Here is a 15,454-nt window from a genome sequence, read left to right on the forward strand (position 1 = left end):
GCTCGCCGCACATTACGAAGGACGTCGTCAACTCAACACGTTATTGGCTCGTTGCGCCGAATATTGATGTTGAGATAAGGTGCTGATGATCGTGTCAAACGGCGACCACACGTCAAACCCATGCCAGATTTCATAACCTTGCATGAGCGCTTTGGGATGACATTGTTCGCATCTTGCTACGCGAGTGTAGGCATGATGAAGCGGAAGTGATGAAGTCACTCGACTAACTAGAAGGAATTCGGAGCTCAGCGAGCTGTACATAAAGGTCACGTGACTTATGGTCGCCTCGTAAGATTTCTGGGGGTTGAGGGAGCACATCAACCAGCACAATACAGCACGCAACTACGAATTGATCTACTTCCACACTTCTTGTTCCGCCCGCTGACAAACCTTACGTATCTCTCCGCTCGAACTGAAAGCCACCATCGCCAATACCCACAACATCGTCGACCCGCCCCTTCAGGTCGTCCTCTCCCATCAAGCCCTTCCACCCTTTCTCGATCAGATACCCCCTAAATCTCTCGTCCTCGATCGCCAAATCATCGCCCGTCAGATTCGGCACAAAGAACCACGTGACCACCATCCCTACGACGCCTACTATTGCAGCGATAATGAACGTCCACTTAAGCCCCAGATTATTCTGTATCGGCAGGAACACTTGTGTCCCAACAGCAGCCCCAGTCTTTCCCATCGCAGCGGATATGCCGTAGCAAGTTCCTCGCACTGCGGTGGCGTAGCTCTCGCTCGCGACCAGGCCGACCATGTTTCCCGGCCCGAAATTCCCCATCGTGAGCAACAACCCATACAGCACGACAAACAGCGGCGTGATCTTCGAGATCCGGTCGTATAGCAGACCAATGATCAGGCCGAAGACCAAGTAGCCGCCGAAGCCGATCAGCATAATCGTCTTGCGACTGAGGAGGCCGACGCAGAAGGCACCGATGATCACTCCCGGGAGACCGAGTGCGCCGAGTAAGAGCTGCCACTCCGCTGTTCCCTTGATGTCGCCCTTGGGAACAATATTCGCGATGATGCCCCCACTGAACACCGCGTTGGGTATTGTGACGAAGTCGAAGAGGAACCATGCGCCGCAGGTGCCGATTAGGCTTTTCCAGTAGTACCGCAACACGAGTGCGTACGGGGTGACTTGTTTCCGAATAGCGCCCCGGCGGTAGAGGGCCGAGTTGAGCATTTTGACGCGCCAGTAGAAGATGGAAACGGGAAAGATGATGCCAATGCCGAAGCAGACGCGCCAGATGGTGGAGGGGTGGGTGCTGCCGGCGGCGGACAAGACGATGAGGAAGATGGAGGAGGCGAGCGGGACGCCGAAGGTCAGGGGGAGGTTGGTCACGAGGATGAAGATCGTGCCGCGGGATTTGAGGGCATACGCGTTGGCAGATTCGGAGGCGGAGGTTGAGGAGGCGGGGTCTATGGTTGAAGAAGTGGTGTTAGTGGGGAGTATGGAAATGAGGTGTTTCTTGTTGGGAACAGGGAAGGACGGAGGTGTCATTGTGCGGCCGATCATGGATAGTGAAGACTTACATTCGCCGCCAGTCCCATAACCTGTCACACCGCGTCCAATGGTCAACATCCAAAACATGCCACCAATGGTCACACCGTGGGCGGCGGTGCAAATGATCAGTCCAACGATGATCATGCTGCTCGTGAGAATAATGGCAGTTTTCCGGCCAAGATAATCGCACGTGAGACCGATGGTGATCTGCCCGATGATCTCTCCGACCAACAGGGCATTCGACACCCTCGTGCTGACATCCGACGTGTACTCCCTGGCATATTCTTGCCGGAGAACCACATTGATCAGCGTCATAAGACTGTTTGCATAGCCGTCTGAGATCAGCGCACAGCCGGCGCATAGGATGGTAAACAGGTCGGACAGACGTTGGCGGCGTGAGGACACACGTCGAGAGGGAGCGGTAGGATCATCCTCCGGGATGTCGTTGCTGTCGCGAGTGTCAAGAACATGCTTGCCGTCAACGATCTCAAGTGAGTTGGCACCAAGGGCGTGGGTGTCTGCGGCGGTGGGCATGTCGGGTGGACTGTTATCAGAGGAGGCCCCAAGTAGAGGCTCGCTGGACTCTGACATGGTGGGCGACTCCAACGGCCCTGGGGTGCAGACATATATTTCGTCAGAGTGAGCGGCATCACACATGTGGTTCGAGGTTAGTACTCGACTCCGCGGTGTTGGTTCGCTGCACTGACGATCCCAAACTTTAAAGTAGAGTCTTGGACGTCATTTCTGTGCCGTCCTTCTGTTAGGGTTGTGATGGTTCCTTTACTGTACCTCATTGGCAGCAGTCTCTGAAGAGGGATAGAGGCAGGTTCTGTCTGGATCGTTGGACTGGCATGTTTGTTATCCTCGAAACGGTGCTTTGGTTGTTTCATTAGGTTTAGATCTGATCTCGCTGGGTCCGGGGAGACTTTTGCGTGCGAAGCTTTATGCCAGGATACGTTGTGGACGGTTGTCTGGAAAAGGCTCGTGTGCCTGCTTTACCCTTGGCATTGAGCATAGCTGGAGATGAACACTACGCTTTCAGTAAGAGTGCTTGGGATTGAGTATGACTGTCGATGGATGAACGTGACGTGTGACTTTCGATTTGGGGTCACGGAGAGACGTGAGTTGTCATCCGGCTTGGGTTACGGACCCGTCGTCAGTCTGATCAACCTGCCAGTCGTCTTGAAAATGTCATTTCGTGCTGTGAAGAAGGTCCTGATGAAGTGGGCATACTGCTTACGCTCTTGTCCAACTCTTCCAACGAAAGCCGACCTTCAGTCTGTCTTCCACCGGACCTACTACCCGAGACACGTACAACTGGCGATCATGTCAAGCGTGCTCTTTTCGACCTCTACTCGGCCCACACAGCGGCTTTGTGCAGACACTTTATGTCGCAGCCTCCCCTCAGTCAAAGCGCCAGGGACCCGGAGACCCTCATTGGGTGCGTGCAACGGACAACTCGTACTAGGAGCAGAGGCTTATGTCGGGTTAGGTAGGTCTGCGAGGTTTGAGAACGATGGATGGGGTAGACTTCAGGTGGAAAGATTTTGATGATGGTTGATGGTCATCTGATTTGATGGGTTGATGGTATGATGGATATAGGACCGAGTGCAGAAGCAATTGTTGCCTCGAGAAGAATAAATATTGCGGCGCCGCTCCTGCCTCCTCATCCAACGGAAGGTTGGAAGGCGCCAGACGCGTCGAATGACTCGTCACTGCCAGTATGTTCAGAGCCAGGTCTCTGGCAGGAGCGTCCTGCCTAGCGGCCACTCTTGCTTTCAGCACGCTTCGAATCAACATTTCGCCATTACGGCTATATCCACGCAGCCCACACTGTCCAGACACCCATATCGCACCCCTCTCCCTCCGTGCCCAGCTATTCACTCACAATCGACTCCGCCCTCCATCGAGTAGATATGACTGACCCAGCTTTATTTGTTGCACCGCCTCCTTCACCATCCCCTCAACGATGTCCTTCGCGGGCTTGATTTCCCCAATAACAGCCGCAACCTGCCCCATCAAAAACGGCATATCCACATCCTCAACATCATTCTCAATATCCGCCATCATAGGAACGACACCCTTATCCGTCAACTCTTTGATTTTCGCCGGCTGAGCCTCCCACTTCTTGATATAGTCATTTGCCTTGACCCGCAGCGGCCGCCCTGAGACGACGAGTGTTCGTAAAGTATCGGTGAAGTCAGCGCTCACAACGCCCTCCTTGTGCTGCTGCGAGCACCCGGCTTCAGTGCTCGCGACGAAGCGCGTGCCAACCCAGACGCCGACGGCGCCTTGCATCAGTGATGAGGCGAGGCTGCGGCCGTCGTTAATGCCGCCTGCTGCTACGACGAGGGCGGGCTCGCCTGTCAGGGGGGATTTGTATTTGCGGGCGACGTCGCACACGGCGGGGATGAGGATGCTGTTAGCGATGTCGCCTGTATGCCCTCCACCCTCACCGCCTTGGGCGCAGACGATGTCGACGCCGGCTTTCAGGGCTTTTTCGGCGTGTTTGGGCGCGCCGACCATGTTCATTACGTAGATGCCTGCTTCGTGGAGGCGCTTAATCACATGTGGAGGTGGGACGCCGACGGCGGAAATGAAGATTTTTGCGCCGGAGTTTATGGTCACGGTGATGAGGTCGTCGAGCTGGCCGTGGGTGTAGTCATGGTTTGTCTTGCGGGCGGAGCCGCCGACTTGCGGGAGGGCCAGGTCGACGCCGAAGGGGGCGTTCTTGTCGTCGAGGTTGGACTTGAGTTCGTCGATGATCTGTGGTCTGTATGTTAGCGGTCACGGCCACAGACGGCGCGGAGGGTGTGCGGAGATATGAGGCCATGTACTTCTTGTAGCTGCTTAGGTGTATATCCCAAACCTCCAATTGTGCCGATGCCGCCGGCGTTCGTGACTGCGGCAGCAAGGGGCCCGCCAGATGTTCGTGCCATGCCGGCCAGCATGATGGGGTATTTGATGCCGAGCAGCTTGCATAGTGGCGTGTTGAGGGCGGGTGGTGATGACATGGCTGCGGCTGTCTGGGAGTGTTCTATGTATGTGGTAGTAGGTGTTACGAGTCAAGATGCGCTGTGAGGACGGTACCAAGCGTAGGGAAGTACGTAGCAATGGGTTGTTGTTGTTCCAAACCTGTGGGGAAGATACTCGATTGTTTTATCTGACTGATTTGTTAACCGAGGCCAGATGCCTCGGTATCGCTACCCAAGCGATGTACTCAGGGTGGGAGTGCGCTGACTCGCCGGTGCAGCTATCATCGCGTGTCTTGTGTCATTGTACTGATGAGACATGCAATGGCAACGAACTCATCGACACATCGACAAAGGATGGTTAGTGTGAGGTCCGAGAGTTGAAGGACGATCAAGGAAAGAAGAGAGATTTTGGGTGGGGGGCTTCCCTGCCAAGACTCCGCTCGCGGTTCGACTGGGAAGGCGCATCGAGGGGAAGGAGCACCTGGCCATCTGTCGTTGGTGCAAAGCGTCGATCCAGATCGGGAGCGAGCACGATGGTATCGTGTGACGGGACATCTTCAGAGCGACAAAGCTCATCACCACGGAGCCTGCACTGCAGTGGTGGCGGCTGGCCAGCGGGTCACAAGCGTAAATATAATCATCTGATTCATCGGCATAGTTTGGCTCACAACGCAGTGACCGATCACGACAGGGACTCAAGCAGAGTCAAGAAAGTCTCGATTGTGGTATCATTTGATGTGTTTCGAGGACCGCGTCAATGCTTACTTCCAACACCATTGGTGATGTTGGGAGCGTTTGCCATCACTCCCTTCGAGGCAAGCTCGGGAGGAGGAACCGGCCCAAAGACTGGCGGTTCAGGTTGCTTAGCCTGCGTATTGCTCATGGACTGCTGTTGCTGCTGAGCCAGCAGCTCGGCCTCATGCGCAGCAAGCTCGTCTTCATCTTCATCATACTCCAGGTCATCATCCACATCATCCATGTACTCGCTTTCTGATTCCTCGTCATCGTCGTGTAGCTGTTGGGAGTCCGGCGGGAGCGAGCGGCCTTGCTCTTGCATACTCTTGATGATATTCCGCATTTTCATGTCTTGTCGGCGTAATTGTTGGATTTCTTCTTTGTCCTGGCCTCGTTCCTCCGCCATTTCGAGAATGTTTCGGTCTTTCTGGTCTTGCTTCCTGGTCAAAGTCTGATTTTCCTTCTCCAGTCGTTTGGTCTTCTTGGACATCTCCTCCATTTCTTTGCGGAAAGTGAGGAAGAGCTCGTTGCTGTTGTTGAGGGTGTCTTCGACCTGCTGTTGAGTGAGTAATCTATGCTTCAGCATGTATCTTCGAAAGTGGCGGGAGGAGAAAGGGAGGGGAAGGCTTACCTGTTTGAACTTTTCGACGTAGATGTTGAGCTGGGAGCGGAGCTCGGCCTCAGTGTGGGAGAAGGTGTTAACTTGGTTGGTGAGGGTCCGACAGCGGGCGGCCTCCGCGTCAGCTCTGCGGCGTTCGACCTCGAGTTTAGCGCCGACGTGGGAGATCTCGGCGTCTCGGTGGCGGAGAATTGTCTTGAAGTGCATCTCGCGGAGCTCGGCTTGGTCGAAGAGGACTTTGAGGCGGTTCTTGAGTCTGGGGGTTGTTAGTGGCTGAAGATGGGCCGCATAAGAGGGACGTACACTTGATCCACGGTCAGATGCAGATTCTCCGGATGCGTCGTGCCCTTTGAGTTCATCACCTCCTGTACATCGTAAAGCATCGAATCCAGCCGCTCGTTAATCGTCTCCCTCGCCGCCTTCTCGGATACCTCGAGCCGCTTGTTCTCGTCCTTCATCTTCTTGTTTTCCTTTGTGAGTTCCCGACACAACTTCTCCAGCTTGTCCTTCATGGTAGCAGTCTTGTTCCCCTCGGACTTTGACTTATCGAGCTCCTTCTGCTGCTGATCTGATTTCTTCTTGATCTTCGCAAACTCCCGCTCCGTCTTCTTCATATCGGCCAACAACTCTTCATACTTTTTCTGAACCATATCGCTCCTCTGCATGGGTTCCTTGACAGTATTCAGTAGTTCATTGAGATCTCGGGTGGCTTTCTTGACCTCGCGATCGACTTCGGCCTGCTGGGTCTTTTCTCCGGCTCGCTCCTGCTCCAGTTGGGAGAGTCGCGCTTGCACCAGCTTTGCATTTTCCTCCGCACTTGGCTCCTTCTTCTTGGCTTTGGCTTTTCGGGCGGCAGTGGCGGCCGGCGGAGGGAGGTCGTGTGAGTCTGAAGTTGGTATATTTTGGGCGGCGGCAGTCGCCATGTTGCTAGAGTGGTGGTGACACGACAGTCGCTATCCGCTTGTGCATGGCATGTATGACTCCAAGCTCCGGCTGTGTAGTTGCGGCCGTCGATATGCTGATTGTAGCTCTTTGCGGCTGAGGCAAGCGTCTTTTGTAATGGGCGAAATCTTCGTCGAACTTGTCGCGATTTGGCTGGGAAAGGAGTGCTTGTGTCCAATGTGTTGTCAAACGCTACGCAGGTCGATACCGAACGCTTTAGAATACTCTGCAGCGACGGTGTGGTGGAATAGCGAAGCAAGACAGGGCTAGATGTCGGGATCAAAGACGGCGTCAGAGAAGCACTCCGCGCCAAGGATCTATCTCGGCCGTTTTATCCATTTCGTCAACGCCTCTTCAGTCATCATCATTCTGGCCTTACATTGCAACTCATCAACTCGAACACAGACACGCAGCGGCTGTAGCATCTTTGGACGATCCTGGACGACACATACAGTGCTCTCTGCCATCAGCACAACATCCTGCCAGGTTGAATCGCAGTCGAAGTTACGCCATATCCAAATATACATTGCGCACGCGAGCTCGCCTTATAAGTCGCCGAGAAGGGCATGTTGAGGCATGGCGGGAGGCGGAGCTATCAAAAGACTCTATATGGACTCGCGACAGCGGATAGAGGGCGTACCGCGGCGTCCAGACGGCGGTATGCTTCGGTAGCAGAAGGCTTGAGGCCGGGCCAGCAGCTGCATGGCTTTACTCTACAAGATATCAAGCATGTGCCTGAGTTGCATCTGACGGCGTTCAAGCTTGAACATGACAAGACCGGTGCCCAATATCTACACGTCGACAGAGACGACAAGAACAATGTCTTCGCCGTCAACTTCAAGACAAACCCAATTGATAGGACCGGCCTGCCACACATCCTGGAGCACGTCACATTATGTGGCAGCGAGAAGTACCCTGTTCGAGATCCCTTCTTCAAGATGATGCCGCGCTCGCTCGCCAACTTCATGAATGCCTTCACGTCATCCGATTACACCTCATATCCTTTTGCCACCACAAATGCAAAGGACTACCGCAATCTGTCCGAAGTCTACCTGGACGCCACATTCCGCCCGTTACTTAAGCGTACCGATTTCCTCCAGGAAGGATGGCGACTTGGACCAGAGGATCCTCGTGCTAAGGCCACCGCAGACAACGTCATCTTCAAGGGCGTCGTGTACAACGAGATGAAGGGACAGATGTCCGACGCCAGCTACTTGTTCTACGTCCGCTTTCGAGAACACCTCTTCCCTTCTCTGGAAAACTCCGGCGGTGATCCAGAGAAGATGACCGATCTCAGCTACGAGAGTCTCGTCAAGTTCTCCCGACAGAACTATCATCCGAGTAATGCAAAGCTCTTCTCATACGGCAACTTCCCGCTAGCGCCGCGACTGGAGACCGCAGATGGCGTACTCTCAAAGTTCGACAAAAGGCAAGCCACCCAAGAGGTCAAGCCACCCATCGATCTGAGCCAAGGCCCTCTTCATTTCAAGACTGTCGGTCCGTTGGACTCTATGCAGCCTACCGATCGTCAAGTCAAAGCCTCGATCACGTGGCTTGGCTGTGAACCTGCCGACATCGTCGAGTCGTTCGCCATCAGCATCATGTCCTCACTGTTGATGAATGGCTATGGCTCGCCACTGTATCAAGGTCTGATCGAGTCTGGTCTGGGCACGAACTTCAGCCCAAATACTGGCTATGATTCGGCCGCCAAAGTTGGCACTCTGACTATCGGACTCGACGGTATGAGCGCAGAAGACGCCTCGAGCTTGAAGGATCGCATTCAGACGACACTCCGAGAAAAGGCTCATGAAGCCTTTGCGCCTCACAAGATCGAGGGCTATATGCATCAACTGGAGCTTGCTCTCAAACACAAAACCGCTGGCTTTGGCATGAGCTTGCTTGAGAAGACTGTCCCAAGTTGGTTCAACGGCGTCGACCCCTTCAAATCTTTGACCTGGAATGAAGTGGTCGACTCTTTTAAGCAGAGGCTACAGCAGGAAGGCTACCTGTATAGCCTCGTCGAGAAATACTTGTTAAATGACAAGTGTATGTCTTTCATGATGGCTCCGCAAGAAACATACAACGCAGATCTAATTGCCCGCGAAGAGCTTCGCAGGCAGAGCATTCTACAGGAACTGGTGTTTGATTCCAGTAATCCAGAAGCAGCATTGTTGAAACTTGGACAACAGGAGCTTAAGCTTCTGAACGAACAAGAGACTGCTCAATCCAGCAATATCGAGACACTGCCTACTTTGCGCGTTAGCGATATACCTCGCACCACCGAAAGCAAACCACGATATCACGCCAGTATAGGCAAGGTTGACACACTTTGGCGGGAGACATCCACAAACGGTATTACATACTTCTCGGCAAAGCATGTTCTCCGCAACGTAGCAGACGAGCTACGACTGCTGTTTCCACTCTTCAGCGAATCTCTGATGAGACTCGGTACAAAGCACAAATCGGTTGGAGACATCGAAGCGGAAATCCTGCTTCGCACAGGAGGCATCTCGATATCACCCTTCGCCAGTCCAGACCCCCACGAGGACGATCTGGTCCATGAAGGCTTCTCACTCGATGGCTATGCTCTCGATCACAATGTGCCTGCAATGTTCGACCTCATGCGAAGCGTGCTCCTGGAGGTGGACTTCGATAGCCCGACGGCCAAGAAAGCCATTCAGGAACTGCTGGAGTCCAAAACTTCGGGAGCGCTTGACGGCGTGGCCGAGTCTGGCAACTCCTTTGCCGTAACAAGTGCCGCATCAGCATTGTCACGGCGTGGCATCTTGCAAGATCAGCTCTCCGGTCTGACTCAGATCGAAGCCACTGCCCAAATGCTTGAGCAGTCACGAGCTGATCCGGCCTCACTTGAGACAGTTATCGACAAGCTCAAGAAGATCCAATCCATTGCCATATCGAACACGGCCGACCTCAGTCTACGCGTCGTTTGCGAACCAACAGCAGTGTCTGTGAATACTCGACACATCGAGAGCTTCCTATCTCAGCTGCCCTCGTCGCCTTTGCCGCTATCATCTATCGTCGGCTCGAACACATTCCTGTCGAGACGAGCATTCTTTGACCTTCCATTTCAAGTCTCATATGCTGGAACATGTCTCAAGACCGTCCCGTATTCATCACCAGATAAGGCGCCCCTCATGATACTTGGTCAGCTCTTGACGCACAACTTCATGCATCCAGAAATACGCGAGAAAGGCGGTGCCTACGGCGGCTCTGCTTCAGCAAGTCCCATCAGCTCACTCTTCACCATGTCCTCCTACCGCGACCCGAACCCTCGGAACACACTTAGTGTCTTCGAGCGTGCTGGCTCGTATGCTCGAGACAAGGCCTGGACATCTCGTGAGCTCGAAGAGAGCAAGCTGGGTCTCTTTCAACACATCGACGCACCCACGAGTGTGAGTGGTGATGGCAGCAAGGAGTTCGTGTTCGGCATCACTGAAGAAATGGAACAACGGACTCGAGAGCGGTTACTGGATACCACAAAGGACGATATACAGCGAGTTGCCCAACAGTATCTTGTGGATCTGCCAGCTGATCAACGCTCGATTTGTCTACTGGGCGAACAGAAGGAGTGGATCGGTCAAGATCCGAAGCCGTGGCAAGTTCGGCATCTGAGGATGGCTGCTGACGACGCTGACGACGCCGACGAGGGCGTCTCTGTTTGAGGCCTCGAGCGAGATCGGTTCCGGACCAGTGTTTCACCACCATTCCTCGTCACGATGAAAGTTGTATAACACCACCCAGCTTCAACATGATACCCACCATTGAATAGATTTGTCCTTCACCCAAAGTCTTGCCTTCCTCTTGCATTTTCATGCAGCACTTCCACTCCATTCCTTCCATTCACCACTACGATCAGCAAGCAACAGCGCGACTGGAACAGAACCACGTCTGAGATCTCACTGTCTTCCATAACCTCAGATCACAAGTCAACCCCGCGCAAGAACAAGCGGCTGTCGTGACTGCCCTGGTATCACAAACCTGGCTCTCTTTTGAGTGTGCAGTGTTCGTGGTGTCGGCGGGAACGACGAGCTGATGACTACACACCTATTTCAGACCTGCGGTGCATCCGAGATTGGTGGGATTGCGGGCTAGAGGTGTGCGTACATTTCCCGGATTCTCGTGAGCGCTGATAACTAATGAGGCGATGGGCGCTTACCACGATGCGAAAGCGGCCGTGGTCGAGGGAGGATATTAGGTGAGTGCAATGCCTTGCTTGAGCTCCTGCTGTCAAGTGTTCTCCGGTAGGTCCAATCTCGCGCTTCATCCCATCTGAACGCACCGTCTGCACCGCTCGCCTTTCCTGCCACTTCCCATACTCATTTCACGCCGCGGAACCTGATCCGCCGCTGCACGTCTTCAACTTCGGACAACGAAGGCCCGTCACAACTTCGAAGACCCTGAATTGTCCTTGCACTTCTCGCAGTTGCATCTACCGAAATCCTGCTGCCTAGTTTTCTTCGCCTTTTCCTTTGTCTCCCAGAGATCTAGACTCGCCGTCGTCCTGCACGTCTCGTCGTTGCCCTTCTTGGACCCTGAATCCGTCGTGCAGTCCTCGTCAGCGTCGAAATTTCTTTGTTTGGACCCTGCGATGGACAGGCCTGGCCGTTGGCGTGAGTCATTGAGGATAGTGGGGCGGACTGATCGGGCGGAGCGGAATGGGGTGGCGAAGAAGGATAAGTACGTGGCTTGCCCTCGCTCGTCAGGCTCAATCCTGGCCATCATCAATCACTTTCCTTTGTCGTCATGGGTATGGATCTTTGGTCTTCTACCTTGGTCATGGGTCATGGGTCATGGTATTGTGCTATGGTCCATGGGCTTTGGTCCTTTGCCATATGCTTTATGCCTTATGCCTTATAGCTCTTACCTTATGCCTTGGTCTCGGGCCTCTTGTATTCTTTCTGACTTACGAGTCTTCTTCATGCTCGCTCTATCCCATCGGGACGATGAAGGCTTTCTGACTCACGAGTCTTCTTCATGCTCGCTCTATCCCATCGGGACTATGAAGGTCAGCAGATAGGCACGCGGGTGTGGAAAAGTTTTCCACTTCTCTATCAATGCTTGCTAGCATACGTACGGGGCTGCCGTCTCTGGACTCCTCACTCCACCTCTCCGACGCGTCTGCTCCAAAATCTCCATGGATGCGTACAGGAGCCTTTTGAATCGTCGCCACAAGTCAGGGCATCAAGCTGTTCACGCTTGCTATTGTCGGGTGTGATGAGTAAGGGAACTATCACGCGCAACATCTGTCCTACTGCTGACGAGAGTAACCCACGTCGGTGCTCTTTGCGCCGCCCTATCCATACGACTTCTGCGCCTCCGACTTCTTCACCAAGGTCAGGAACCAGCTTCGCCGTCACGTTATGAGATATCTATCTTTGAAGGTCACAAACGGCTGCCTGGTCCTGGTCTACCAGACCCATGCACGGATACGATCATGGAGCATCTCTACGCCGGCTTCCGGCTTCGTCTGTTGCGCTTCTATTCATATCTTTCAATCCTCCTGTTCGATACGGCTGCCGCACTGTCTGGAGAAATGCGGCACGACTTGCTGCTGCGAAAGGCTTTTTTGCAGCCAATTCACGGTTTCCGTGTCCCGAAATCATCACCAGAATACGCACGTCGATGTTGCATTTGCAACGTTTGTCCGGTCGTGGTGGCGCCATGGGCTACAAACACCTCTTTCCGCACGGGCCTACTACGCTGCGTGATTTTTACGCAGGCTGCGGCGCTGTCTCCTGAGACTTCGGGAGCGAGGTACGCCAATGATCAGTTGAAGTACTTCACCGCTGGCTTGGTGCTTGGGTCGAAAGAATACAGACTACGCGAATCACACGTCCGGCGCCTCTTGTGTCGATTGTAAGGTCAATCCAGTTTGGGAGCAGCATACAGTGCTGTTAACGACCGGAACCGACTTCCATTCATGCATCCTACCAGGTAGCCAGCCCAAATCCGATCCTTCTACACGAATTGATGCAAGAACAACGACAAACTCTCTCACGGCTGGGTCACCTCTTTCTGGTATCGACGTGTCGCTACGGGTCTGGACATGTCACACAAGCAATACTTGGATCGACATGCATCTGGAGCAGAGCTGCTGAAGAGCTGCTTAGTTCATCGATACGCGGGCTGCCTGGCCTTCTCTCTACCACTTCTGGGCTGCGGCTATGCACGCTCTCACTCCATCGTCGGCTTGGTGCTTGGGCCGTCCGTACCTGAGATCCACGCCTCTTCCCGTCGACAACGTCTTCGCAACGATTACGCGTCTTGCTGCCTCGACTTATGCAGCTTCGTCAACCATAGAGCCGTCCCATACTCGTTCCTCTAAGGCTCTGGACATATCTGATGTGCATTATTTTTAGACAAGACGCTGGTGCGAAGCTGGTTACCAGTCATGGGTCAACACACGAGGCTGACTCACCTTGGAAAAAAGAGCATTACGTTCTGGTTGCCATATCGTGCGGAGTGCGAGGCACGACCTGCTGCGACAACAGATCAGCAGGCTACTTTGTATGTCAAGCGCTTCACTCGCGTCCTGTCTGCTCGTTCCGCTCTGAGTGACAACACTGCGAGCGCTTGTGTGAATACACTTCTGATGCGGACCTGCGCACGAAACGCAAGTTCGGGTACGCGGGCTGCGTCGCCTTGGTCGATGTATGCCCGCCATGGCTGTCTTTCTGTGCGGACTTGGCTGGCATTGGCCTTACTACGAGAACCATTCAGAAGCTTGCGTATGCGCCTGCGCCTTCGCTCCTCGTCCCGCTCCAGTCATCAGCATGTTCCACGAACATCATTCTGCTCAATGCACGCCTGGTGCGGAGCTGCGACTCGTTTCAAGTTTATCACGCGAGCTGCTTCGCATTGATAGAAGTGTACCCGTCATAGCTGGCAAACCTAGCGGAAAAGCTTGCACGACTTGCTGCGGCAACATGCGTAGTTCCACTATCCAGTACAGCGCACGCCTCCCGTCCGCTCGGGGTGCGGACATATGAGCATGGCTTGCATCTACCGGGGTCCATCAGTCTAGCATGGTTGACCGTCTCCCTTGCTCGGTGTCATCATACCTCTTCTCGTCACGTTGCGACGTCGACAATCAACTCTACTACCGGTGGTCTCTCGGTGTCGTCATGGCTGAGCCCTCAGCCAGCAAAGTGGAACTTACCTGGTTTGGAGCTTCAACATCGCATGTCAAGCCTGCGCGGGCTCTCTCACCGTGGTCGATTCGTACCAATCATGCTGCCTATACGTCTACAACGACATTTGCAACGACTTGCTGCGCCGACAGATCAGCTTTGGCGAAAACACCTCGTCCCTGGGCTCGTCGCTCTGCTCGGGTCCTGCATAGGCGGTAGACGCATGGACGTGATGACTGCACACCTGGTTCGGAGCTGCTCATCAGACCCAAGCAGTCCACGCGGGCTGCCTCGCCTGGTTCAGTCCTGGGCCGTCATGGCTGCCGGTGGAGATCACAAAGGTCGCACGATTTGCTGCGACAACGGACCAGCTTCGTTATGCGGCCCTCCTTTCGTTTCTTCGACACGCTCCGGGTCTGGACGTGTTGTACAAGCATCAATTCGACGACGATACACCTGAGCAGAAAATGGCTACCATGCAACAGCCCCACCTCACGCGGGCTGCTTCGGCTAATCCAATCATGGGCGGTCGCGGTTGCCGGTCCATCCTTACGAAGATGGGACGACTTGCTGCAGCAACAGGTCAGCTTGTACGTACGCTTTGTTGCTTGGCTTGGCGTGACGCTCGGTGCTGGACAAAGGTACAAGCATCATTTGCTTACATATACACCTGGTCTGAAGCTGGTCATCCAGAGTCAAGATCACGTCCCGCGGGCTGCTTCGCCCGAATCAATCTTGGTTAGTCACGGCTGGCGGTGCGTCCTGCACCGTGTGGCACGACTTGCTGCGACAACGGCCAGATTTCGTACGCTGTGCCGCTTGGCATCTCGTTCCGGCTCGGGCCTGAGTGTGGTGTACAAGCGCTGTTCGCGTTCCTGCTCATCTCGAGCGGAAGCATCTTTCAAATCAATGACACGAGGGATACCGCGCCTGGTTCAATTTTGATAATCGTAACTAACGACCGGCCCAGGATACGCGGCACGACTTGCTAGCTGTGAGTATACGCCCGTATCCTTACCGGGCTCCTCGTGCCCCTTCGGTTCTCAATATGCTGTACAAGCAATGCTTGCGAGCATGATCGATCCCGCACGGAGTCTACTCAAACAGCACTGGCCAGTAAGACAAGGTTCCTTCACATGCTTAGCACGCTCGAATTAGGCGAGAACGCATGTCAGATCTTGGAACGAGCTGCAATATACAGTCTACGGTTCGTTACCAGTTGTTCCGCCACAGAAATCTCCCGTTCCAAGATTGTTGACCCACGCCGGCTGCCGCGCCTGGTCCAAAATCAGCACCATCAAGACCGACGGTCCGGCCTGGATACGTGGCAGGACTTGCTGCGCCAACAGATCAACTAAATCTTCACCCCTTCCCGCTCCTCGCCGGTGGTGGCTCTGGCCATGCTGTACAAGCATTGATACCATCAGGATATGGCTGGTGCGGAGCTGCACAGTGTGGTTTTGGGCTTACGAGGGCTGCCGCTCGGGTTGGATTTCACGGGCACGGCTGCTGGTTCGTT

The 15,454-nt window shown here is 54.3% G+C and overlaps 4 protein-coding genes across 4 annotated transcripts; 1 reads left to right on the top strand and 3 right to left on the bottom strand.

The window, feature by feature from the left end:
• Nucleotides 1-391: 391 nt before the first annotated feature.
• On the bottom strand, nt 392-2,104 carry AB675_361 (putative metabolite transport protein GIT1; the record flags this gene model as incomplete). Its single annotated transcript, XM_018143687.1, has 1 exon — nt 392-2,104. One exon carries the CDS (start codon nt 2,102-2,104, stop codon nt 392-394), a length of 1,713 nt encoding a protein of 570 aa, XP_018005983.1.
• Nucleotides 2,105-3,397: 1,293 nt separating this feature from the next.
• Nucleotides 3,398-4,527, bottom strand: AB675_362 (putative nitronate monooxygenase; the record flags this gene model as incomplete). Its single annotated transcript, XM_018143698.1, has 2 exons — nt 3,398-4,279; nt 4,315-4,527. The coding sequence occupies 2 exons, from the start codon at nt 4,525-4,527 to the stop codon at nt 3,398-3,400; spliced, it is 1,095 nt and encodes a 364-aa protein (XP_018006071.1).
• A 715-nt stretch (nt 4,528-5,242) lies between these two features.
• AB675_363 (Alpha-taxilin) lies at nt 5,243-6,765 on the bottom strand (the record flags this gene model as incomplete). The annotated part of the gene is made up of 3 exons (XM_018143708.1): nt 5,243-5,776; nt 5,855-6,098; nt 6,146-6,765. 3 exons carry the CDS (start codon nt 6,763-6,765, stop codon nt 5,243-5,245), a joined length of 1,398 nt encoding a protein of 465 aa, XP_018005431.1.
• A 585-nt stretch (nt 6,766-7,350) lies between these two features.
• AB675_364 (Mitochondrial presequence protease) lies at nt 7,351-10,467 on the top strand (the record flags this gene model as incomplete). The annotated part of the gene is made up of 1 exon (XM_018143719.1): nt 7,351-10,467. The coding sequence occupies one exon, from the start codon at nt 7,351-7,353 to the stop codon at nt 10,465-10,467; it is 3,117 nt and encodes a 1,038-aa protein (XP_018005518.1).
• Nucleotides 10,468-15,454: the final 4,987 nt, after the last annotated feature.

Source organism: Cyphellophora attinorum (assembly GCF_001299255.1).
Source record: "Cyphellophora attinorum strain CBS 131958 chromosome Unknown Contig1, whole genome shotgun sequence".
Taxonomy (NCBI): domain Eukaryota; kingdom Fungi; phylum Ascomycota; class Eurotiomycetes; order Chaetothyriales; family Cyphellophoraceae; genus Cyphellophora; species Cyphellophora attinorum.